We start from the raw sequence: 27271 nt of genomic DNA, 5'->3' as shown, positions 1-27271 counted from the left end.
ACACAGGGATAAGTTACTAACAGTTTGGTAGAACACAGGGATAAGTTACTAACACTCTTTGCTTCATTGCTCTAACTGTAGACTTTCGTTCCAGGCTTCAAAGCCAACATGAAAGTACAAAGTCTTGCCCTCATTTTGGCCAAATTAGGATGTATTGAGTTCACTTGCTTACTAAATCTGCTCTTACTATTTTGTTTCTCTTACGAATAAACTGTATTTTCTGCAATGAAGAGATTTAAAAATAGATTTTAATTTGCTGCTCTAATGTAATGGGCTGATTATATACACATATTTGTGTTTTGGTTTCAGATGGAGGGTTTTATGTGATTAGTGGTTGGCTCTGGTTAATAGTGCTGATTTGGTTTCAGATGCAGGGTTTTATGTGATTAGTGGATGGCTCTGATAGTTGTCTGGTTAATAGTGCTGATTTGGTTTCAGATGGAGGGTTTTATGTGATTAGTGGTTGGCTCTGGTTAATAGTGCTAATCTGTGACTCTTTCCCTCCCCTGCTGCAGTTTCTGTATTTTCTCTATGTCAACAGACTATTTCTTAATGAATGAATTTGTCTCTCAGGTGTGGTGTCTCTCTCCCAGGCCCTCTGCTCCAGTGATGACTACACCAACTCTCTGCTTCTCCTGGACCTGAGTAAGAACCCTGGGATTCTGTCTGGGGAGGACGCCACGGTGAGACCACACATAAACTCTACATGTACAGTACACTCATGCAACATACACAAACACACTGACTGTCTCTCTGTTTATCACTCTCCAGAACATGTACCTCTTCCTAGCCCAGACGAATTGCCTGGTTCATTTGGACCTCTCTGGGACCGACTGCGCTGTGGACTCGGTTAGTAATGTGTCCACTCTGAGTGCTTCACGCTTTGATCATACAGTTAAAGGTGCTTATTAACATACACTGTCTGATCTATGATCAGGATAGTCTCACTAACACGCATAATGAAGTGGACTTTGTAGTAATTGAAGTGGAGGTGTGGATGCGCTAATTGGGCTATTTATCAGTTCTGTACTACAAATGTATGAGCATGACATTTCATCTGTATAACTGAGAGGAACATTCTGCCCTAGAAACAGGAAGAACATACCTCTAATGTTGAGCATGAATTTTGTATAGAATATTAATGTATTCTGAGACATAAAGCTTGTTCCCAACTCACTCCTCTTCCTCTGGTGTCTTTTTGGGATGAAAGGAGAACACTCTCTTTACGGATGAGTTATCGTGACGATGTTATTGGTTGCATATCTTGTTTTCTCCCCTGTCGAGTGTCTGGTGGACTTTTTGAAATTGTCATTTTATTTTGTTAATAGATTTTTCAGAACATTTGCATTTTTGCTAACAGATAATCTTGACTCTTAGGAAAATGACAATGAAACTGCAAAGCTTATTTTCTTGACTGATATTTGTATGTATTTGTTGTTGTGTAAACATAATTATTACTAATGTGTTGGTTTCTCTCCATAACAGTTATTTGGCGCTCTGCTGAGGGGATGTTGTGCTGATCTCTCTTACCTGAATCTCTCCAAGAACTGCTTCTCTCACAGGTGAGGTGTTTGTCAATCCCCTTGAATGGACATGAATCCAATTCTATTCACGTATCTTTATTTATCCCTGAGGGGCAACCACCAGTAAGCCTACATGACAGCTTATCATCCCAAAGGAAAGTGTCCATCTAGACATTCCAGTCTACATGGACTCCAAGGAGTCAGCACAAGACATTCTATCACAGATGGGCATTTAGCCCTGTACCTACCACCTAGACCGAATTAGATAGAAATGTGTACAACTGTACAAGTTGCCTCCTCATCTATCTATTCTGTCTCTGAGCCAGTGTTTAACTAGTTTGGATTAGAATAATCTGGAGCAGCAGATCCATCTCTCACCTGGCCTCCCTCGGGACGGTCAGAGCCGCAACCCCTTTGCTGCTCTGCAGATTACTCCATTATGGAAAAGTTTCTGAAAAATGAGACTAATTTTAGAAGGGAGTTATTGTTCAAATCCCCAGGCTCTCGCGCCACTATTTTCTCACTCACCCACTCACCTCTCTCGCTCCAGCTCTTTTCTCTCTACTATTTCTCTCTCTCTCTCTTTCTACTATTAATATACATCTTTCTCCATGCCTCTCATGGCTCTCTTTCTCTATTGCATCTCTCTTGATTGTTTTCTTACTCGCTCTCCTCTCCCTTTCTGTGTGTCTGTCCTTCACTAGGTCAGGTTAATCAGCTGTATGTATGGCAGCAGTCACTGGAGCCGTGGTGGTTCTGCCTGAGCTCTGATCGCGCCACATGAAACGGGACATAAATCTGTTTGAGCTGATAAGAGGGAATATTAACAGCCAGCGCTATTTTCTCTCTCTGTCTCTCTCTCTCTCTCTCTCTCTCTCTCTCTCTCTCTCTCTCTCTCTCTCTCTCTCTCTCTCTCTCTCTCTCTGTCTCTCTCTCTCTCTCTCTCTCTCTCTGTCTCTGTCTCTGTCTCTCTCTCTCTCTCTCTCTCTCTGTCTCTGTCTCTCTCTCTGTCTCTCTCTCTCTCTCTCTCTCTCTCTCTCTCTCTCTCTGTCTCTCTCTCTCTCTCTCTCTGTCTCTCTCTCTCTCTGTCTCTGTCTCTCTCTCTCTCTCTCTCTCTCTCTCTCTCTCTCTCTCTCTCTGTCTCTCTCTCTCTCTCTCTCTGTCTCTCTCTCTCTCTCTCTCTCTCTCTGTCTCTGTCTCTCTCTGTCTCTCTCTCTCTCTTTCCTCCAGAGCATTGACTGTAACAGTGTGCAGTGTTTACCCTGGCCCTTCTGTGCTGTGTGTATCTGTTGCTCATCTCTATGTGACTAAAGCCTAAGTCTCTTGCCTGCAGCCCCGTCTGACAGGATTTATGCTGATGAGCCCATAGGTCGGATAGCACATGTTGGGAACACAGACCTGTTATCATAATGTCCTGCTCTGGCATGAGCCCCCATAAACCCCTTGTCCGCTATCTCTTTCTATGTCTTTCTGCCTCTCTCCACTTCCTCTGTTTAATTATTTGAATGGTCAGGCTAAAATGGGTGTTAGTTATGCGTTCTACAATTTAGGAACATACCATCCCCTGTATTACAATTAAATGCCTGGATGCTTCTGTTACCTGCTATGGCTCAGATGACTTTTTTCAACATGCTTAGAATTAGTTTATTCTTCTTCTGGTGTACAACCACATATGGGCCGCTGAAGTGTGTGTCTGGGTCCACGAGGAAAATATTTCACTCCTAGTTGTGTTAGCAGATGGTTTGATACAAAACTATTTTTGTAAGTTAAACTGTTTCGTGTTGTTCACATTCTCTGATATCATAAACTCAGCAAAAAAATAAACATACATTTTTCAGGACCCTGCCTTTCAAAGATAATTTGTAAAAATCCAAATAACTTCACAGATCTTCATTGTAAAGGGTTAAACACGGTTTACCGTGCTTGTTCAATGAACCATAAATAATTAATGAACATTCACCTGTGGAACGGTCGTGAAGACACTAACCACTTACACACAGTAGGCAATTAAAGTCATGGTTATGAAAACTTAGAACACTAGAGAGGCCTTTCTACTGAATTTGAAAAACACCAAAATAAAGATGCCTTGCGTCCCTGCTCATCTGCGTGAATGCGCCTTAGGCATGCTGCAAGGAGGCATGAGGACTGCAGATGTGGCCAGGGCAATAAATTGCAATGTCCGTACTGTGAGACGCCTAAGACAGCGCTACAGGGAGACAGAACGGACAGCTGATCGTCCTCGCAGTGGCAGACCACACGTAACAACACCTGTACAGGATCAGTACATCCTAACACCACACCTGTGGGACAGGTACAGGATGTCAACAACAACTTCCCGAGTCACACCAGGAATGCACAATCCCTCCATCAGTGCTCATACTGTCCGCAATAGGCTGAGAGAGGTTGGACTGAGGGCTTGTAGGCCTGTTTTAAGGCAGGTCCTCACCAGACATCACTGGCAACAACGTGGCCAATGGTCACAAACCCACCGTCGATGGACCAGACAGGACTGGCAAAAAGTGCTCTTCACTAACGAGTCGCGGTTTTGTCTCACCTAGGGTGATGGTCGGATTCACGTTTATCTTCGAAGGAATGAGCGTTACACTGAGGCCTGTACTCTGGAGCGGGATCGATTTGGAGGTGGAGGGTCCGTCATGGTCTGGGGCGGTGTGTCACAGCATTATCGGACTGAGCTTGTTGTCATTGCAGGCCATCTCTACGCTGTGCGTTACAGGGAAGACATCCTCCTCCCTCATGTGGTACCCTTCCAGCAGGCTCATCCTGACATGACCCTCCAGCATGACAATGCTTGTTTGTGATTTCCTGTAAGACAGGAATGTCAGTGTTCTGCCATGGCCAGCAAAGAGCCCGGATCTCAATCCCAATGAGCACATCTGGGACCTGTTGGATTGGAGGGTGAGGGCTAGGGCCAACTTGCAGGTGCCTTGGTGGAAGAGTAGGGTAACATCTCACAGCAAGAACTGGCAAATCTTGTGCAGTCCATGAGGAGGATATGCACTGCAGTACTTAATGCAGCTGGTGGCCACACCAGATACTGACTGTTACTTTTGATTTTGACACCCCCACCCCACCCTTGTTCAGGCAAACATTATTCCATTTCTGTTAGTCACATGTCTGTGGAACTTGTTCAGTTTATGTCTCAGTTGTTTAATCTTATGTTCATACAAATATTTACACATGTTAAGTTTGCTGAAAATAAATACAGTTGACAGTGAGAGGACGTTGACAGTGAGAGGACGTTTCCTTTTTTGCTGACTTTAGTAGTTATTTGAATGCCTGCCATTTACTGCAGTTGACTGTGCAATAATGGTGACCTAGCCTTCATGTCTATTCTTCTCACTTCTTTCTCTCTCTCATTTGTTCTCCCCCTCTCCACCTTTCTCCCTGTCTCTTTATCTTTCAGGAAAGTGAGGGAGACTCTTCCTGTCTTCAGGCAGTTCTTCAGCTCAGCCTTCAGTCTCACACACGTCAACCTGTCTTCTATGAAGCTTCCTCTGGACACCCTGAGGTAAGATAGGGACTCCGCTCTGGCCAATTGCCAAAATGACTCACTCAAGACCAGCTAACTTAGTTTATCATTTATTTACCTACCCTACATGAATTCCTTATCATGTTTGTTGGTAAATCTAAACTTCCTGAAGGTGTGTTTTTTCCTTGCCACACTCTTGCACTTTTCAATTTAAGCCTTACTGGTCCTTGGCAAAGTAGGTTTAGTTTCTCTAAGCTCCTTTTCTCCAAAATCCTTTAAGACGGCTGCAGAACCACTCAGTGTGTGAATAGAAAAGCCACGTGGTTTAATTTGAGGAAAATGTATGAAAAATTAGTCACAGCAATTAAGGGAAAAAAATGAAATGAGTTTGCTATGCATTGATGTTTCTTGACCGCTTCTCTCTCCCTTCTTCCATTTTTCAGAGCTCTCTTCCTGGGCCTGTCTTCCAATCTTCACATCACTGATTTACACTTGGACATCAGCGGCTGTGAGGTGAAGTGCCCGTCTGCTACAGTCTGAATTACCTTGCCTTCCTGTCTCTCCATTTAATTTAGTCTTCTCTCTCTCCCCTTTCCTCACTCAGCTGAGGTCTGCAGGTGCCGGGGTGCTCCAGGAGCTGTTTCCTAGAGTGGCCTGCATCGGAACTTTGGACATATCAGACAACGGTGAGAGAGTGACCCTTACGCATGCAACAGTCTTATGGGCCTTTTCAGGGCTGGCAGTTAAAATGGATTATTCTGTGTTTCTGTCTTTGATCTCAGGGTTGGATGGCGACCTGCTGGGTGTCATCCCAGCCTTCTCCAGACACCCTTCCCTCAAACACCTGCTGCTGGGCAAGAACTTCAACATCAAGGGCAGGTAGGGACAGTAATCCATTCGCCACAGGCACTCAGAAACACGCCCTGGGAAGATGGATGTTTTGTCTTACACTGCCAATTCTTTGTCTGCAGGGTACTACATGAAATTCTGCAGAAACTAGTTCAGCTAGTGCAAGATGAAGAGTGTGTGAGTTGTATAATGCATTTGAACACACACTGAGACACACAAACTCTCCTACGCACTCATACACATACGATACAGGTATATTTATGTACTCAAATGTTTAACCTTCTCACCCACACACTGCCATACCCTAGTATGATGATGAACTGACACCATTATTTACTGCTGTTGATGCTGATAACACAAAAAAATAACATGAACGTACAGCACTCAGACAGACACACACACGCACACACACACATATGCACACACACTAGTGATGCGCCAGTCAGCTGTTTGTTTATCCGCCTGCAATTGCCAATAACCCATCCGCAACCACCCGTATGTGATAAAGTGAGAAACTAAGGCCTGCATCCGAACTTAGCCTGCAAACATAACACATACGCTGTACAGTCAGAGATGGAGGAGTGATTTTATTTTTTTATAGGCCTTTTTAGATCAAATAAAAATTTATTGGTTGCATACACATATTTAGCAGATGTTGTCGCAGGTGCAGTGAAATGCTTGTGTTTCTAGCTCCAACAGTGCAGTAATACCTACTGTAAGAATACAAAACAATACACACAAATCCCCAAAATAAAAATAAAGGAATTAAGAAATATCAGGATGAGCAATGTCAGTCTCAAATTTAAATACACCGAACAAAAATATAAACGCAACATGCAACAATTTCAAATATTTAACTGCGTTACAGTTCATATAAGGAAATCAGTCAATTGAAATAAATTAATTATGCCTAATCTGTGGATGTCACATGACTGGCAATACAGATATGCTTCTGTTGGTCACAAATACCTTTAAAGAGGTAGGACCAACATGGGACCAACACTTTACATGTTGCATTCATATTTTTAATCAGAAATGCAGTGTAGACATTGATAATGTTGTAAATGACTATTGTAGCTTAAATTTTAAAAGGCTAATTGATCATTAGAAAACCATTTTGCAATTATGTTAGCACAGCTGAAAAGTATTGTGCTGATTAAAGTGGCAGCATGCTGTGGGGATGTTTTTAAGTCAGGATCGAGGGAAAGATGAAAGGTGCAAAGTGCAGAGAGATTCTTGATGAAAACCTGTTCCAGAGCGCTCAGGACGTCAGACTGGGGCCAAGGTTCACCTTCCAACAGGGCAACGATCTTAAGCACACAGAACATGTTTCCTCCAGATGTGACGCTTGGCATTCAGGCCAAAGAGTTCAATCTTGGTTTCATCAGACAAGAGAATCTTGTTTTTCATGGTCTTAATCTTTATGGGCCTTTTGGCTGTTGTGCCTTTTACTGAGGAGTGGCTTCCATCTGGCAACTCTACCATAAAGGCCAGATTGGTGGAGTGCTGCAGAGATGGTTGTCCTTCTGGAAGGTTCTCTCATCTCCACGGAGGAACTCTGGAGCTCTGCCAGGGTGACCATCAGGTTTTTGGTCACCTAACTGACCAAGGCCCTTCTCCCACAATTGCTCAGTTTGGCTGGCCAGCTCTAGGAAGAGTCTTGGTGATTCCAAACTTCTTCCATTTAAGAATGATGGAGGCCACTGTGTTCTTGAGGACCTTCAATTTTGCATAAATGTTTTGGTACCCTTCCCCAGATCTGTGCCATCTCCTGTCTTGGAGCTCTACAGAGAATTCCTTTGACCTCATCGCTTGGTTTTTGCTCTGACATGCACTGTCAACTGTGGGATCTTATATAGACAGGTAGTGTGCCTTTCCCGAATCAATTGAATTTACCACAGCTGGACCCCAATCAAGTTGTATAAACATATCAAGGATGATCAATGGAAACAGGATGCACCTGAGCTCAATAGGGTCTGAATTTTTTTTTCTTTCTATTTGCAGAAATTTCTAAAAACCTATTTTTGCTTTGTCATTATGGGGTTATTGTGTGTAGATTGATGTGGAAATCAATTTAATCAATTTTAGAATAAGGCACTGTATTGAACAATAATTATATATTCATGGATTTTTTTAATGTATTGTTTTCTCTTTATTCAACCCACCACCGCCCTTCATACACACTATTTCATGACCACCATGCAGATATAACCATGGGGACTGCGGGTTTTGAGTCAACACACACACACACACACACACACACACACACACACACACACACACACACACACACACACACATATTTCACAACTTCACTTTGAGAGCCTAGGCCCTTAACCCCTTTTGCCCCATCTCTCTCTTGCTCTCCCTCTCCTTTTCTTTATCCCTCTATCTATCCTTCTGTCCTCAGGCCCTGCAGTCCCTTTCTCTGGCTGACTCACGCCTGCGCTCTCGGGGCACGGTGATGGTGAATGCTCTGGGAAGCAATGCTTGCCTACGCAAGGTGGATCTGAGTGGGAACAGCCTGGAGGATGCGGGGGCTAAGATGCTCAGCAAAGCCCTGCAAATCAACACTACACTCAGGTAAGAGAGAATGAGGGAGGGGATGGGAGAAGTGGATTTGGGGCGGGGCGCTCATTATACAGTTGCTATGCTGTAGGTTAATAGAGTGACAATGTATTGAGGTGGTTTGTTATACGGCTGTGCAGTACACTCTGTAGTCAACACATTGCAACTTATTAGCACTTGTAAGGTTATTCATGTTTTGCAGTTCTGAATTTGTAATTTGACAGGTGTTATGTATGTGAGCTGTAGATGTAGTTATGAAGTCAATTATTGATCTATTTCTGTCTCCATTTATATCTTTCTTTTTCTTCCTCCCATCTGATCCTTCTAAGGAGTGTGACGTGGGATCGCAATAACACCACGGCTACAGGATTCCAAGATGTGGCTCGGGGCCTGGAACAGTGAGAGAGCGAGAGAGACACACACACACACACACACACACACAAACTTGAACAAACTTGAACACGAGAGACTCTCATTAAAGTCCATAGACAGATGTATCTTTGAGCTTGCTTTGCAGTCAAGTGTTTGTCATTGCACAGCATTTCATCAGCACTCTGACCTGTTTGTGCGGTAGGGCTGCCTGTGTGAGTTCTAGTGACAAGGATTCACATAAAGAGGCTAATATATTAGAACGCTATCTGCTACTGCCTCAAGCCTTTCCATTCTGTACTAGTTAAAGGCAAGGTAGCTGTAATTATTCATATCAACGTTATGGATGATTAATGATTCTTCTTTTCTCTCTTTCTCACTCTCACTTTACAGTAACTTCACCCTGCAGTACATGCCCATCCCCCTCAGTGATGTCACACAGGCATACCGAAGCGCACCTGAGAAGATTGACCAAGCACTGACCAAGGTGGGTTACCTGGGGGTGTGATATCACACCATGACTTAATCACACCTTGACATCATGACTGTTTTCAACAGCTTGTGTCTCATATCCATCTCTCATATGTACTTATTTCTCCTCTGTTCAGTTTACTTTGTAAAACCATCTCTCTTTCACTCTTCTTCCATCACATACCCTCCCTCCATCTGTCAGATCCAGCATGCTCTGCTGAGGAACAACCAGACCCAGAGGTTCTCTCAGAAACAGGCTCTGCGTCTACACCAGGGCCTGGTCACCAGCACTGCTGAACAGGTACGAATACTGTGTGCACTGTGATTTTTACGAGAAGACAGTCTTTAAGTCACAACTCCACAGACTGACGGCAGTGTGTATGCGTGTGTGTATGCGTGTGTGTATGCGTGTGTGTCAGGTGATGGAGCGGCTGTGTGTACGCGTACACCAGCAGGTGTGTGTTCTCCGAGGCTCAGAAGAAGGAAAGGAGCTGCAGGCTGCCAGACAGGTCCTGAAGGAGGCCAGAAACTCTCGTGCGGTAAGTGTGTGTTAGTGTATATTCTAAACCACTCTTTCTGTCCCTCTCAGCTATACTATGTGTGTGTGTTTATATATTTTAAGCTCCTCTCTCGTTCTCTCAGCTATACCCATCTCTGTGTGAGCTGGTTCATGTTCTCTCAGTGGATGGGCCTGTCAGACAGAAACTGGACTTTCTGGCAGGAGAGCTGACCAAGGCTGCTGATAAGGAACTACAGGTAGACTACTTAACACTCCTCTCCCCTGGATGGTTGGAGTTGGACTATGATGGATTCTATCAGAAATAGATTCTGAAGATGGATAGATGTATTCCCTTACAGGAAACCTGGTCATGGTTGCTGATAAGGAAATACGGTACTGTGATTCTTATCAGAGACAGGACTTATTGAATGAGGAACTAACATATTGATTGCTATAATGACTGACTTCCGTTTATTCCCAGGTGATAGTAGACTCCATGGTGTCTCTGTGTCGAGAGTTGTGTCCCATGTCCTCCTCTGCAGCAGAGAGACTCAACCCTCCGCTCTCCTCCATCTCAGAACGCGTCTCCATCCCTCGCTCCACCATCCGCACCGCCCTGATGGAGAGAGCAGCACAGGACATCAACAGAGCCCTGGAGTAAGTGTGGGAAGAAGAAATGCGAGAGGAGATGAAAAGGGTCTACACTAAAGAGAAAGAAGGAATTTGAAGGAAGTATTTTTTTCTCTCTCTCTCTCTCAGGGAGGTGAAGCTGTCTGTGGTCTCCTATCTGACCAACTCCATAGTGGACCAGATCCTTCAGGAGCTCTACACCACTCACAAAGCCCTGGTACTAACACACGCACACTATCTCTCTCTATCTGTGTCTCGGAGTCTTGATCTGGCTGGAAAATATGCAAGTGTATCTATAACAGTGACTTAGTGCAGTCTCAGTTTTGTCAACTCTTTCATGTAGTCTTAACAAGTAGATGGCTTTGTTGTCTCAGCTTCGTCAGGTGTCCCAGGTGAAGCGTTGGGATGATGGAGGAACAGGCAGACACACCATCAGAATCACAGACACACTGGACTTCCCTGATGAGGAAGGCCTGGGCATGAACATCGTACGTGTGTGGGTGGTTGTATGTGTATGATTGCATTTTTCCATTGCTCTATCACCTTTCCTTTCTCTGTGTCTTACTAGGACACCATTGCCATCCAGAAGCGCAGCGCCAGAACCCGAAGGATTCGGCCAGTGTCCACCAGACTGAGTAAGCTCACCTGATTAACTAAATCAATATTAGTCTTTTTTTACAGGGCATTATATGTGCATTAACATAAGTTTGACGAGAATGGCGCTGGAGAGAACAGCAGCTGTTTTACTAGCTACGCTATTTTGTACATATTGTTTCCCATGACCAAACATAGCTTCTGGACATCAGAACAGTGATCACTAACCTCGATTTGGATGAGGATTTCTACTTCAATGAGTCAGCAGCAAAGGACATACAGCTCACTCTGGACCAGGCCCAAATCCCTGACACTCGAAAAAGGAAGAGTTTATGTTATAGAGGCCGGCGTGCAGGACACCTGACGAGACTATGTTGGTGAATGGATAAACCGCTTCTACCCTCTGTTCTATTGGTGAGAGTGCAATCACTGGAGAATTAACCTGGCGAGCTCCGTTCGAGACTATCCTATCAACATGATCTGAAGGATTGTAATTTTCTATGTTTCTCCGAGACGTGTCTGAACAAGGATATATATCTAGCTGTTTTTTTCAATACATCGGCAGGACAGAACGGCAGCGTCGGGCAAACTCAAGGGTGGTGTGTCTCTAATCTATAATATTAAGGACATCTTGAGGTTCTGCTCACCTAAGTTAGAATACTTCATGATAAGCTGTATACCATACTATTTATCAAGAGTTTTCATCTATATTTTTTGTAGTGGTATATTTACCACCACAACCGATGCTGCCACTAAGACTGCACTGAATGAGCTGTGCAGGGCCATAAGCAAACAAGAAAATGCTCACCCAGAGGTGGCGCTCCTAGTGGTTGGGGATTTTAATGCAGGAAAACTGAAATCCGTTGCACCTCGTTTCTACCAGCAGAGGCAAAAACTCTAGATCACCTTTACTCCACACACAGAGATCCATACAATGCTCTCCCTTGCCCTCCATTTGGCAAATATGACCATAACTCTATCCTCCTGATTCCTGCTTGCAAGCAAAAACTCAAACAGGAAGTACCAGGGAATTGATGGGAAATTATGTAAAATATATCACTAGCCACTTTAAACAATGCTACCTAATATAATGTTTACATACCCTACATTATTCATCTCATATGTATACGTATATACTGTACTCTATATCATCTACTGCATCTTTATGTAATACATGTATCACTAGCCACTTTAACTATGCCACTTTGTTTACATACTCATCTCATATGTATATACTGTACTCGATACCATCTACTGTATCTTGCCTATGCCGCTCTGTACCATCACTCATTCAAATATCTTTATGTACATATTCTTTATCCCCCTACAGTAGTTTTGGAATTGTTAGATTACTTGTTGGTTATTACTGCATTGTCGGAACTAGAAGCACAAGCATTTCCCTACACTCGCATTAACATCTGCTAACCATGTGTATGTGACAAATAAATTTGATTTGATTTGGGGGATTTGATTTGACTCCCTCAATATGGAACTGGTCCGACGACACGGATGCTAAGCTACAGACTGGAATATGTTCCGGGATTCATCCGATGGTATTGAGGAGTTTACCACATCAGTCACTGGTTTCATTAGTAAGTGCATCGATGGCGTCGTCCCCTCAGTGACCATACGTACATATCCCAACCAGAAGCCATGGATTACAGGCAACATCCGCATCTGAACTAAAGGCTAGAGCTGCCGCTTTGAAGGAGCTGGACACTAAATCGAACACTTAATAAATCTTAATAATAAATTTCAGTACGCCCTCCGACGAACCATCAAACAAGAAAAGCGTCAACAGGACTAAGATAGAATCCTACTTCACCAGCTCTGACGCTCATTGGATGTAGTGGGGCTTGCAAACTATCATAAATTACAAAGGGAATCCCAGACAAGCTAAATGCCTTCTATGCTTACTTCGAGGCAAGCAACACCATACCTTGCATGAGAGCACAGCTGTTCAGGATGACTGTGATCACGCTCTCCGTAGCAGATGACAGGTTAACATTCACAAGGCCGCAGGGCCAGAAGGATTATCAGGATGCCTACTTGGAGCGTACGCTGACGAGCCGCATGTTTATTCACTGACATTTTCAACCTCTCACTGATCCAGTCTGTAATACCTACATGTTTCAAGCAGACCACCATAGTCCCTGTGCCCAAGAATGCCAAGGTAACTTGTCTAAATGACTACAGCCTCGTAGCACTCACATCTGTAGCCATGAAATGCTTTAAAAGGTGGGTCATGGCTCCCATCACCTGGACCCACTCCAATTCGCATACCGCCCCAACAGATCCACAGATGACGCAATCCCTATTGCCCTTCACACTGTCCTTTCCTACCTGGATGAAAATAACACCTACGTGAGAATGCTGTTCATTGACTACAGCTCAGCGTCCAACACCATAGTACCCTTCAAGCTCATCACTAAGCTAAGAAACCTGGGACTGAACATCTCCCTCTGCAACTGGATCCTGGACTTCCTAACGAGCCACCCCCAGGTGGGTAGACAGGGGGGTAGACAACAACACACGCTGACCCTCACCACGGGGGCCCCTCAGGAGTGCGTGCTTAGTCCCCTCCAGTACTTCCTGTTCACCCACAACTGCGTAGCCGCAAATAACTCCAACACCATCATTAAGTTTGCCGACGACAAAACAGTGGTAAGCTTGATCACCGACAATGATGAAACAGCCTATAGGGAAGAGGTCAGAGACCTGTCAGCCTCAACGTCAGCAAGAGAAAGGAACTGATTGTGGAATACAGAAAACCGAAGGGCCAAGCATGCCCCCCATTCACATCAACAGGGCTGTAATGGAGTGGGTTGAGAACTTCATGTTCCTCGGTGTCCACATCACTAAGGACTAAGGTGTTTATTGTTGTCAGTTGTCTCGTTTATGTGATTCTGGATTTTTGTTCTCCTTGTTGGAAGATTATTTTTTGAGTAAAGTTACTATTATTACTCATCTCTGTGTCCTGCGCCTGACTCTGCCTTACCCACATCACCTAGACTCTGCCTTAACCACATCACCTAGACTCTGCCTTAACCACATCACCTAGACTCTGCCTTACCCACATCACCTAGACTCTGCCTTACCCACATCACCTAGACTCTGCCTTACCCACATCACCTAGACTCTGCCTTAACCACATCACCTAGACTCTGCCTTACCCACATCACCTAGACTCTGCCTTACCCACATCACCTAGACTCCGCCTTACCCACATCACCTAGACTCCGCCTTACCCACATCACCTAGACTCTGACAGCATGAGACAAAAAAAAGTGATTTGATTTGACCCACCCCTCTTTCCCTCTCTCAGGTCTGGGAGATGATCCCACCTCCTCTCCTCCTCCCTCGGCCCTGTCTCACTCTGCCCCCCTGTCCCGCTCAGCATCATGGGAGTGTCTATCCTCATTGCCTACCCATGGTGCACCACTGCGCCACGTGACGCACGCCAGGCCGCGGCCCCCTCGAAGGCACAGCCGAGGACAAGTCCCTCTGGACACAGTGAGTCACCTTTGGACTCATAGCAACCTCTATGACTTTCTACCATATTGCTTCTACAATACTGTACCTGTCCTTCTCATATCTTCACAAGTGCGTAGGGGGTATTGATGAGGGGTGGGTGCTGGACCTTGCATCTGAGTCAAACAGGGTTTACTTTATTTTCTATTTACCTCACAGTTAAAATCCACTTTCCTTTTATGCTCATATTTATCATCCTGTTTTTTTTTCATGCCAGAGGCATTCCAAAAATAAGTTTCTTTATGACTGTGAATCTGTCACATTGTTTATGACATTCTTCAATCCGCGAGGCAACGTTTCTCAATTAGTTTTTTTTAGTCGTTGTTGGAAGCGTTTCTAAATCGGTTAAACCAGGTTAGTGATCTAGTCATGTGGAATCATGTTGAGCTCTGAATATAGCTCTCTATTGGCAGGCTATCAGATTCCTCTGATGCATCCCAAATGGCACCCATTTTGTCTATATATTGCACTTCTTTTGACCAGAGCCTTATGGGACCTAGTCAAAAGTAGTGATCTATATAGGGAATAGTCCTACAGCCAGTCATTGTAAATTATAATTGGCTGTGTCAGCACTGCAGTAGTTTCAGTAAGACAGAAACATGTTGTTGGTGGCTGTAGTGTGTGTGTGTTTGGCTGTATTGGAAGCCTGTTATCTTTGTTCTCTCAGAACTGTTCAGAGAATGGAGGAGTCAACCTGCTGGAGGATGGACTGCCTGATTTCTACACCAAGAGAGTCTTGACTGACAGGTAGGATTTACACAATACACACACACACACACTAGTGCTCTCACTGACCCGGTACCCATATCTGTATCTCTCCCCACCAGTCAGCTGTCATCACTTCATCATGCTCAGTCCTTGAGGAGGAAGAAGAGACGCAGTGTGCTGTCAATCTTCTCTGGGTTCCGCAAGAATCGCAATTCCACCATCTCCAATCAGGAAACTGAGTACGGATGGAGTCATGAGAAGTCATACACATGATTACATGTCCTTGTTATAAATGGTTCATTAATGGTTACCAACAACTATTTAATAAACGGATCAACTCTCTGTCTCTCTCTCTGTCTCTCTGTCTCTCTGTGTCTCTGTCTCTCTGTGTCTCTGTCTCTGTCTCTGTCTCTCTCTCTGTCTCTCTGTGTCTCTGTGTCTCTGTCTCTCTCTGTCTCTGTCTGTCTCTCTCTGTCTGTCTCTGTCTCTCTCTCTGTATCTGTCTATGCAGTGGCTCAGAGAATGTGTACTCTATGATTCAGCACCCTAAGGATCCTGGGAAGGTGGAGGCCATGATTGTGGTGGGGGCCAATGGGAGGATGATGCCGTCCCCCAGGCCCATCCAGGGTGTACCACTGCCTGGGATGAGGGGGCCAGCCCCAGCCCCAGCCCCCACTGTCTCACACAGAGACAGGTAGGAACATACCACTGTAGATCTGTCCCTAGCTCAGGCAAGCTTCAATGCCATACAACTCTCCTTCTGTGGCCTCCAACTGCTCTTAAATACAAGTAAAACTAAATACATGCTCTTCAACCGATCACTGCCTGCACCTGCCCGCCTGTCCAACATCACTACTCTGGACGGCTCTGACTTAGAATACGTGGACAACTACAAATACCTAGGTGTCTGGTTAGACTGTAAACTTTCCTTCCAGACCCACATCAAACATCTCCAATCTGAAGTTAAATCTAGAATTGGCTTCCTATTTCGCAAAACAAAGCAAACATCACTCATGCTGCCAAACATACCCTTGTAAAACTGGCCATCCTACCAATCCTCGACTTCGGCGATGTCATCTACAAAATAGCCTCCAATACCCTACTCAACAAATTGGATGCAGTCTATCACAGTGCAATCCGTTTTGTCACCAAAGCCCCATATTCTACCCACCACTGCGACCTGCACGCTCTCGTTGGCTGGCCCTCGCTTCATACTCATCGTCAAACCCACTGGCTCCATGTCATCTACAAGACCCTGCTAGGTAAAGTCCCCCCTTATCTTAGCTCGCTGGTCACCATAGCATCACCCACCTGTAGCACACGCTCCAGCAGGTATATCTCTCTGGTCACCCCCAAAACCAATTCTTTCTTTGGCCGCCTCTCCTTCCAGTTCTCTGCTGCCAATGACTGGAACAAACTACAAAAATCTCTGAAACTGGAAACACTTATCTCCCTCACTAGCTTTAAGCACCAACTGTACATAGCCCACCTATAATTTAGCCCAAACAACTACCTCTTTCCCTACTGTATTTTTTTATTTTTTTATTTATTTTGCTCCTTTGCACCCATTATTTTTATTTCTACTTTGCACATTCTTCCACTGCAAATCTACCATTCCAGTGTTTTACTTGCTATATTGTATTTACTTTGCCACCATGGCCTTTTTTTGCCTTTACCTCCCTTATCTCACCTCATTTGCTCACATCGTATATAGACTTATTTATACTGTATTATTGACTGTATGTTTGTTTTACTCCATGTGTAACTCTCTGTCGTTGTATGTGTCGAACTGCTTTGCTTTATCTTGGCCAGGTCGCAATTGTAAATGAGAACTTGTTCTCAACTTGCCTACCTGGTTAAATAAAGGTGAAATAAAAAAATAAAAAATGTATACGGCCATGAGTTTTACTTGACCTGACCAGCCATCTCCTGGTTTATTCCACTCATTACATAGAAAGTAAAAGCATACATGCTGTACTATGATAATCTATTGCATACGACACAGTCTAAGCCTTACAATTTTCTCTCTCTCTTTCCCTCGCTCTCTCCCTCGCTCTCTCCTTCTCTCTCCCACCTTCCAGCCTTCAGACCTTGTCAGCATGGTGTACAGTTGTATCGGAGCAGAAGATGAGGACTCCGACAGTAGCTTTGAGACCAGACCAGTGGACAGAGACACTGACAGATCGACTACATCAGACATCCAGACAGAGACCCATGCCAATGGACATGCAATGTCCTCCACTTCTCTCACAGACGGACAGCCTGACAGACAGCCTGACAGACAGACAGATCCAGTCAGTCAGGACCTGCCAATGCCCAGCACTCAGACAGACACACAGAAGGAGGTGGACAGAGGGACAAAGGGGACAGAGTCGTTGGACAGGCAAGAGGGAGCCCCCTGTGGACAGAAATCAGAACCCCCTTCTCAGAGCAGCAAGCCCAGTCTGGCCAGCATGAGACAGAGACACCTGCAGGGGAGTTCCGGTACTGCAACATAAATATCTAGATGCTTTTATGGCTCCGGGTGCTGCATGTGCCATGGATGTAGTTGTAACAAAATTACAATTTAACTTATGTTTCACACTTTCTTCCTTTTAAGATAAATCAACAGATGGTGTAGGATGGATAGATAGAGACGGGGTAGAAGAGGAGAAGAATGAAAAGAAAGACAGAGGAGCAGAAGGACAGCGTCCTCCCATTCCTGAAAAGGTGGGTGTGTGTCCCCTAATTGCTTGTATCGTTGTGTGTGTACGGTAGTCTGTATCTAACTATGTGTACATTCTCTCTCCACAGCCTGGTAAAGATAAGACTTCTCCAAAGACACCGTCTGCTGTCACTCCACCTGAGGAAACAGCCAATGAGAGAACCCCGCCTCCTGTTCCAACTGCCTCTACCAAGCCCACTTTTGATTTGTCTGGTCCTTCTGTCACTCACGATGGAGGAACTAATGAGATGAAAAGCCTGCCTCCTGTGCCACCTGCGTCTACCAAGCCGGTGGTAGACGCAGGGCTACCACCTGCTGGTTGTCAAGGTACCACTGTGATGAAATACCATTGAAGATGGTTTTAAGAATTATTATTAATTGTAATGATAATTGGTTCCTTTCTTGACCAACAAATCATTAATGGCTATGAAAATGTTGTTGATGATGGCGATGGCTAAGGTTGACATTTTGACAATTCAATCAGATGAGGGAGGAACAAATGGTTTTCCACTGAAGGCACATCGCAACAGGAAAGCAAACTCATGTGACGCAGGTATGTGTGTGACCGTGAGCGTGTGTGTGTGAGCGGGTTCACTGCATGTGTGAATGTGTGCTGTACATGCATGTTTGTCTACAGATGTTTGTGGGAATGTGCTTGTTTTATGATAGATTTTCAATTCGGATTTCTGATTTGATGCATTTATATTCTTGTTATTTCAGTCATTGAATGCAGTCCCATTGTCTCTGCTATATACTTGGTCCATTGCTCTGCCATGGACATTCCAGTAGATCTCTTAGGATGTTTATCATGACTGCTACATTTCTGCAACATGCCCCTGTGTGACCCAGTCACCATCTGTGTGGCCCTGTGTGTGTGTGTCTCATATCATTTTCCTTCAGGCATGGAACCGGACAGTCCCAACGATCTGGAGAGGGGGTTCTCAGATCGCGAATCCCCTGTGAGAAAAACCAGACTCCCCCAGAACAGAAACAGATCTCTGGACACTGGGTGTATGTATCTGTGTCTCTGGACCACGCTCTGTGCCATACCGCATGTGTATGTCTGAATGGTCATTCTGTAGTTTGTTTGTGTGTGCGAGCCTGTTCAAAGCCTTCTTTTCATGGCTCAGTGGTGAAAGAGAATTGACATGTCATGACAGTCTAACCCTAACCCAATGTGTCACATGGTCAGGAAACACTGGGCCATTAACATCTAGTTGACTGTGTCCCAGACACTGGGCCATGATGGGCATTTAAATCTAGTTGACAAATTCCAGATAGGATGAGTGTTTGGGGAGATTCTTAGCGGCAGGTAGTCTAGCGGTTAGGAGCGTTCGGCAAGTAACTGAAAGGTTGCTGGTTCAAATCCTCGAGCTGACTAGGAGAAAAATCTGTCTGTGCCCTTAAACGAGGCACTTAACCCTAATTTCTCCTTCGCTCTGGATAAGAACATCTGCTAAATGACTCAAATGTTGACATTTTGTCAATTAAGCCCTTTTTTCTACTTAACCAGAGTCAGATTAAGAAAGTTAAATGTCATTTCTGGAGCCATTTCTAACTAGCATTAGCACAATGATTGGAAGTCTACAGGAGCATCTAAGAAGAAAAAAGGGCCTATTTGCCAAAATGTTGAATTATCCCTTTAATGGCAGATTAGATTAGACCAAACCAGGACCCTGACATTCAACTCTGTCTGTGTGCTGTCTAGGTCCTGAATGTCCAGAGCCCGGCACCGGCAATGGTGAGACGTCATGACAACAAACGTCAGGAGGCAAAGACAATGTTCAGGACAGCTGTCGGGAGATGTGAAGAGAGCGCGAGACAGATAGATAGAAAAGGGAAGTTATGAACTTGGTCACCATAGACCCAACTGTGGTTATCCTCATATACAGTAGTAATTTCTCTCATATTGGCTAAACATGCATGATTTTTTCCCTTTCTCATACTCAGTTGCACTTGCTTTCATTCCTTTACAGAGGACACACACACACAGGTGTCTGAGGGCCCTCTGGTATTCTCATGCTGGTATTTCTTGCACTTCTTGTTGTACAAAAATCTTTGATCATATTTCTCATTCTCCCTCGTCTTTCTTTCATTGACAATTTGTGTCACTGCTACTATAAGAATGAGTTGGTATTTATTCTAAACCAGTATTATGTCAATATTGAATATAAGTTTTTTTTTAAACTGCACTAACCATTGTTATTACTAAGTCATTACATGGTAACAGGTAACTTCTTGTTTTCATTTACAATAAGGTTATAATGAATATGATTGGATGTTTTAAGGATGTTTTTCCTATGGTGTATGATAAGTGAAGATTGAGACGATGACGTGTATTGTTTATCATTATTACAGTAATCTATTAGTTGATCAATGGAACATAATTGCAGTTTGTTTAAATCTGTACATTTTCAAAAAATCCATATGATTAAACAATCAACAAAAAAATTATTTTACCAAAGTAACCAAACTGATGATGCACTCTCTCCTGGGGACAAAAACACCCCAACCTGACTTCTGCATCGGGAACTCTTATATTTTTTTTGTGAGATCTGGCCCACTAGGAGGCTGAGTTTAGACAAGTAGCCCAATTCTGATTATTTATTTAATTATTTATTTTTACACTAATTGGTCTTTTGACCAATCACATCAGATATTTTTCAGAGCTGATGTGATTGGTCAAAAGACCAATTAGTGAAAAAATAACAGAATTGGGCTGCCTGTGTTAAAGCAGCCAAACTGCCCTTCTACACTACAGCCATTGGGCATCCAGCATTGCAGCCAGACATACGCCATTGAGGGAATGCTTCCTTTGAAATCAATGAAAGCTGCTATGCTGCCCGTGTTGCACTCACGTCCAAGCTCAAGAATCGCAGAGGTTCAATTTGACTGCTGATACTTATGTTCATTATATCTTGTGAATTGTAAATAATGAGAAATAAAGTTGATTTTGGTTGCAAATGGCCTCGATTCTACACCACTGGTTATTTTACTAAGATTTATGAAGTAAATAAGCTACTAGCTAGCAGAAACGGTATCTACATTGACTATGTTCACAATGTAAACAAAAGCAACATGTGTGATTAGAGGATCACTTGCAACAATTTGAGAGTACTTGTGAAAAACTGAACCAAAGCTATTGTACTTACCCATAATCGATGAATATGGTACAGTAGGGGAAATAGAATAAATATGTTCTTCCCCTCTGGTCCTCTACACACTCCGTGTTGCAGGTAGAACGTCACATTGAAATGATGCACAGGACCCTTAAAGTGGAGCTGAAGTGTAATAAGCTGACCACACCGCAAAATAAATTTAGAAACCTATGTTATTCAATTATTGCACCCACACTGATCACGAGCGTCTGCGTTGCCAAGGGCTAAAATAGAAATCAGTTATATTTCTGACGCAGATCTCGCAGCAAGTCCTGCCTCTCCCATCTCCTCATTGGTTTATAGAAGCAGGTACCCATGTGCCATCTCCTCATTGGTTATACCCACGTGGGTGATTGAAAGACGAACTGTGTTGCCGGTCGGTGTAGTAATACTCTGAAAGTTTAGATGCCAATCACTATATAAGTTCGATTCGGTTGACCGTTTTATATGTGGATTAATTGTCGGAGCAGAGGACCTTGTGCATTTCATGTAAAATAACAACTCAATGTTTATATCCCAGGACAAATTAGCTAGCAATAGCAAGCTAAATAGCTAAATTGCCATAAATGTTGAATGCTTTTTGACTTGTTCCCAAATTAATGTAATTGAGAGTTTGTTCAGAGTTTGTGTTGATATTTTATCCTGCATGTCATGATAGCGTTTGGTGTAGGGGGACAAAATAAATGTATGCACGATGGAGCATGCGCGCAGCCGGTTTGGGTTCCTGAGCAGTGTCTGTAAAAAGTATTTTTCATAGAATTGGTAGCATCGATTTGCTTGAGGTAGCCTTCTGCTGAAAGAGGGTCCAAGAAGAAATGAATTAGGCAAGGATTAAATTTGCTGTGTAAAAAGTCAACATTCATTAACACTTTACAATAAGTTTTAATTTGTAAAGGGTTTATAAAGGGTTTGCAACAGTGTTATTAATGGTAATTTAATCATTTGTAAATGCATTATAAAACATCAAATGGGTTATAACAAATTGGTCAAAATAGTGTGATAGCCTGTCAGTGCTTGTCAAATAGTGAGCCACTACTTACATCCAGCTATTAACCATTTGTAAATGCACTTACAAATATGCATAATATTGAACCCTTATGTATCATCATATAACATTATTTTCAATGGTTGCACAGTTAAACAATAATGTAGTAATTTTCTCACTTTTGGGTGCGTTGTTGCGCTGTCCAAGGAACAGAAATGGTTGGTTTTCAGACCAATGGTCAACTCCCATGATGTGTCTTGCTCCACATTGAAAACCCTGATGATGCATTGATACTGTGCTATTTATTCCAGGGATGAAGGCCTCATCTGAAAATCTCAAGCCATGTCATTGGTGTGGTTTGCTGGTTTCGTGGAAATTCCCCCGACTTTGTGAGATCTGCCCATCTGTGAAACGCGCTTCAAATAAAGACGACCTGGAACATGCCCAGAAATGTATGTTAATTATGCTATAATATGCATATAATTGACAGCTTAGGATAGAAAACACTCTAAAGTTTCCAAAACTGTAAAAATATAGTCTGTGAGTATAACAGAACTGATATTGCAGGCGAAAGCCTGAGAAAAATCCAATCAGGAAGTGACTCTTATTTTGAAACCTCTGCTTTCCTATGCATCCCTATTGACCATTGAAAGGGATATCAACCAGATTCCTTTTTCTATGGCTTCCCTAATGTGTCTACAGTCACTAGACATAGTTTCAGGCTTTTATTTGGAAAAATGAGAGTGAACGACAACGACAATTGCGTCAGTGGTCCGGTGGTGGCTCTCAGTGATTTGTGCGTAATAGACAAAGGCGGCCATTGTTCCTCTCGCTCCTAGTGAAAGCCAATTGTCCCGGTTGATATATTATCGAAAAGTTATTTGAAAAATACCTTGAGGATTGATTATAAAAAACGTTTGCCGTGTTTCTGTCGATATTATGGATCTAATTTCGGCGTTGTCGTGTCCGCAATTTCCGGTGGATTTCTCAACAAAACGTGAACAAGAAAAGGAGGTATTTCGGCTATACAAATAAGCTTTATGGAACTTAATGAACATTTGCTGTCTAACTGGGAGTCTAGTGAGTGAAAACATTCAAACCTCAAAGGTAAACGATTTAATTTGATTGCTTTTCTGATTTTCGTGACCAAGCTTCCTGCTGCGAGCTGGACATAATGCTATGCTAGGCTATCAATAAACTTACACAAATGCTTGTCTTGCTTTGGCTGTAAAGCATAATTTCAAAATCTGAGATGACAGGGTGATTAACAAAAGGCTAAGCTGTGTTTCATTATATTTCACTTGTGATTTCATGAATATGAATATTTTCTAGTAAGATTTTTTTTGTCCGTTGCGTTATGCTAATTAGTGTCAGTTGATGACAATTCTCCGGGAGGGGTAGTTCTAAGAAGTTAACACTGACATCATGACATCATGTGACAGTGCGTCGTGAAGAATTACCAGTATGAGGTTACATGATGATACATAAGGGTTCAATATTATTCATATTTATAAGTGCATTTACAAGTGGTTAATAGCTGGAGGTAAATAGTGGCTCACCATTTGACACCAACCTTAAAACGCTAGCATCGCACCTCGACAACTTCCGGTGAAATTAGAGAGCGCCAAATTCAAATTAAATTACTATAAATATTTAACTTTCATGAAATCACAAGTGTAATACATCAAAATAAAGCTTAACTTGATGTTAATCCAGCTGCCGTGTCAGATTTCAAAAAGGCTTTATGGGGAAAGCAAACCATGTGATTATCTGAGGACAGCGCTCAGCGCACAAAACATTACAAGCAGTTAGCAGCCAAGTAGATTAGTCACGAAAGTTTGAATTAGCAACAAAATGAATCATTTACCTTTGATGATCTTCGTATGGTTGCACTCACAAGACTCCCAATTACACAATAAATGTTTGTTTTTTATTCGATAAAGTCCCTCTTACATACAAAAACCTCAATTTTGTTGGGGCATTTTGTTCAGTAATCCAATGGCTCAAATGCGGTCACAAGAGGAAGACGGAAATTCCAAATAGTATCCGTAAAGTTCGTAGAAACATGTCAAACGATGTTTATAATCAATCCTCAGGTTGTTGTTAGCCTAAATAATCAATAATATTTTAACTGGACAATAGCGTTGTCAATATAAAAGAAAAACAACGAAAGGCGGGATCTCGGGATTGCGCACCAAACAGGTTGGGGACTTTCCACTGACCTCTCATTGAAACTGCTCATTCTCCCTCATTTTTCAGAATAAAGGCCTGAAACAATGTCAAAAGTCTGTTCACAGCTAATCAAATCAAATCAAATCAAATTTTATTTGTCACATACACATGGTTAACAGATGTTAATGCGAGTGTAGCGAAATGCATGTGCTTCTAGTTCCGACAATGCAGTAATAACCAACAAGTAATCTAACTAACAATTCCTAAACTACTGTCTTATACACAGTGTAAGGGGATAAAGAATATGTTCATAAGGATATATGAATGAGTGATGGTACAGAGCAGCATAGGCAAGATACAGTAGATGGTATCGAGTACAGTATATACATATGAGATGAGTATGTAAACAAAGTGGCATAGTTAAAGTGGCTAGTGATACATGTATTACATAAGGATGCAGTCGATGATATAGAGTACAGTATATACGTATGCATATGAGATGAATAATGTAGGGTAAGTAACATTATATAAGGTAGCATTGTTTAAAGTGGCTAGTGATATATTTACATAATTTCCCATCAATTCCCATTATTAAAGTGGCTGGAGTTGTGTCAGTGTGTTGGCAGCAGCCACTCAATGTTAGTGGTGGCTGTTTAACAGTCTGATGGCCTTGAGATAGAAGCTGTTTTTCAGTCTCTCGGTCCCAGCTTTGATGCACCTGTACTGACCTCGCCTTCTGGATGATAGCGGGGTGAACAGGCAGTGGCTCGGGTGGTTGATGTCCTTGATGATCTTTATGGCCTTCCTGTAACATCGGGTGGTGTAGGTGTCCTGGAGGGCAGGTAGTTTGCCCCCGGTGATGCGTTGTGCAGACCTCACTACCCTCTGGAGAGCCTTACGGTTGAGGGCGGAGCAGTTGCCGTACCAGGCGGTGATACAGCCCGCCAGGATGCTCTCGATTGTGCTTCTGTAGAAGTTTGTGAGTGCTTTTGGTGACAAGCCGAATTTCTTCAGCCTCCTGAGGTTGAAGAGGCGCTGCTGCGCCTTCTTCACGATGCTGTCTGTGTGAGTGGACCAATTCAGTATGTCTGTGATGTGTATGCCGAGGAACTTAAAACTTGCTACCCTCTCCACTACTGTTCCATCGATGTGGATAGGGGGGTGTTCCCTCTGCTGTTTCCTGAAGTCCACAATCATCTCCTTAATTTTCCTGATGTTGAGTGTGAGGTTATTTTCCTGACACCACACTCCGAGGGCCCTCACCTCCTCCCTGTAGGCCGTCTCGTCGTTGTTGGTAATCAAGCCTACCACTGTTGTGTCATCCGCAAACTTGATGATTGAGTTGGAGGCGTGCGTGGCCACGCAGTTGTGGGTGAACAGGGAGTACAGGAGAGGGCTCAGAACGCACCCTTGTGGGGCCCCAGTGTTGAGGATCAGCGGGGGGAGATGTTGTTACCTACCCTCACCACCTGGGGGCGGCCCGTCAGGAAGTCCATTACCCAGTTGCACAGGGTGGGGTCGAGACCCAGGGTCTCGAGCTTGATGACGAGCTTGGAGGGTACTATGGTGTTGAATGCCAAGCTGTAGTCGATGAACAGCATTCTCACATAGGTATTCCTCTTGTCCAGATGGGTTAGGGCAGTGTGCAGTGTGGTTGAGATTGCATCGTCTGTGGACCTATTTGGGCGGTAAGCAAATTGGAGTGGGTCTAGGGTGTCAGGTAGGGTGGAGGTGATATGGTCCTTGACTAGTCTCTCAAAGCACTTCATGATGACGCAAGTGAGTGCTACGGGCGGTAGTCGTTTAGCTCAGTTACCTTAGCCTTCTTGGGAACAGGAACAATGGTGGCCCTCTTGAAGCATGTGGGAACAGCAGACTGGTATAGGGATTGATTGAATATGTCCGTAAACACACCAGCCAGCTGGTCTGCGCATGCTCTGAGGGCGCGGCTGGGGATGCCGTCTGGGCCTGCAGCCTTGCGAGGGTTAACACGTATAAATGTTTTACTCACCTCGGCTGCAGTGAAGGAGAGACCGCATGTTTCCGTAGCAGGCCGTGTCAGTGGCACTGTATTGTCCTCAAAGCGGGCAAAAAAGTTATTTAGTCTGCCTGGGAGCAAGACATCCTGGTCCGTGACTGGGCTGGATTTCTTCCTGTAGTCCGTGATTGACTGTAGACCCTGCCACATGACTCTTGTGTCTGAGCCGTTGAATTGAGATTCTACTTTGTCTCTGTACTGACGCTTAGCTTGTTTGATAGCCTTACGGAGGGAATAGCTGCACTGTTTGTATTCAGTCATGTTACCAGACACCTTGCCCTGATTAAAAGCAGTGGTTCGCGCTTTCAGTTTCACGCGAATGCTGCCATCAATCCACGGTTTCTGGTTAGGGAATGTTTTAATCGTTGCTATGGGAACGACATCTTCAACGCACGTTCTAATGAACTCGCACACCGAATCAGCGTATTCGTCAATGTTGTTATCTGACGCAATACGAAACATGTCCCATTGGAAGCCATAGGGAACAGAATCTGGGTCCTATCCCTTTAAATGGTGGATAGGCTTTCAATGGAAAAACACCCATAGCACTTCCTGGATGAATTTTCCTCAGGTTTTTGAATGCCATTTCTGTTCTGTTAAACTCACAGACATTATTTTAACAGTTTTGGAAACTTTAAAGTGTTTTCTATCCAAATCTACCAATATGCATATCCTAGCTTCTGGGCCTGATTAGCAGGCAGTTTACTTTGGGCACGCTTTTCATCCAAAATTCTGAATGCTGCCCCCTATCCTAAAGAAGTTAACCAGAGATCTTCTTCAGGTAAACTTTTTTTTTGTGTACTAAGTACAATGTTGTTTGTTGACACATCTTAATTTTTCTCCTATCACAGCTATTCAAATCTGCAACAGTTTTAAAGTCAACATTGGCATCATGCTGAAATCCCTGAGCGATTTCCTTTCTCTCCGTTAACAGTTAGTAAGGACACGTAACTTTGTAGTGATTGGGTGTATTGATACACCT

The 27271-nt window shown here is 43.5% G+C and overlaps 1 protein-coding gene across 1 annotated transcript in view; it reads left to right on the top strand.

The window, feature by feature from the left end:
• LOC135507815 (capping protein, Arp2/3 and myosin-I linker protein 3-like) overlaps nucleotides 1-20338 on the top strand; it is a 52106-nt gene extending 31768 nt beyond the window's left edge. The window contains 29 exon segments of the mRNA XM_064927489.1: nucleotides 574-683; nucleotides 772-849; nucleotides 1486-1562; nucleotides 4948-5052; nucleotides 5457-5526; nucleotides 5618-5699; nucleotides 5796-5892; nucleotides 5985-6039; nucleotides 8273-8445; nucleotides 8760-8828; nucleotides 9193-9286; nucleotides 9473-9571; nucleotides 9690-9809; nucleotides 9913-10026; nucleotides 10251-10426; nucleotides 10529-10616; nucleotides 10774-10887; nucleotides 10968-11034; nucleotides 14319-14506; nucleotides 15192-15271; nucleotides 15352-15471; nucleotides 15744-15888; nucleotides 15891-15926; nucleotides 17314-17716; nucleotides 17844-17941; nucleotides 18026-18263; nucleotides 18421-18489; nucleotides 18837-18947; nucleotides 19645-20338. Coding sequence (XP_064783561.1) covers nucleotides 574-683; nucleotides 772-849; nucleotides 1486-1562; nucleotides 4948-5052; nucleotides 5457-5526; nucleotides 5618-5699; nucleotides 5796-5892; nucleotides 5985-6039; nucleotides 8273-8445; nucleotides 8760-8828; nucleotides 9193-9286; nucleotides 9473-9571; nucleotides 9690-9809; nucleotides 9913-10026; nucleotides 10251-10426; nucleotides 10529-10616; nucleotides 10774-10887; nucleotides 10968-11034; nucleotides 14319-14506; nucleotides 15192-15271; nucleotides 15352-15471; nucleotides 15744-15888; nucleotides 15891-15926; nucleotides 17314-17716; nucleotides 17844-17941; nucleotides 18026-18263; nucleotides 18421-18489; nucleotides 18837-18947; nucleotides 19645-19691 — 3323 coding nt within the window. The 3' untranslated portion in view covers nucleotides 19692-20338.
• Nucleotides 20339-27271: the final 6933 nt, after the last annotated feature.

This window comes from Oncorhynchus masou, chromosome 3, assembly GCF_036934945.1.
Source record: "Oncorhynchus masou masou isolate Uvic2021 chromosome 3, UVic_Omas_1.1, whole genome shotgun sequence".
Classification (NCBI taxonomy): Eukaryota; Metazoa; Chordata; class Actinopteri; order Salmoniformes; family Salmonidae; genus Oncorhynchus; species Oncorhynchus masou.
Note: the sequence above shows the minus strand (reverse complement) of the source record. Positions and strands in the feature narration are given on the sequence as shown.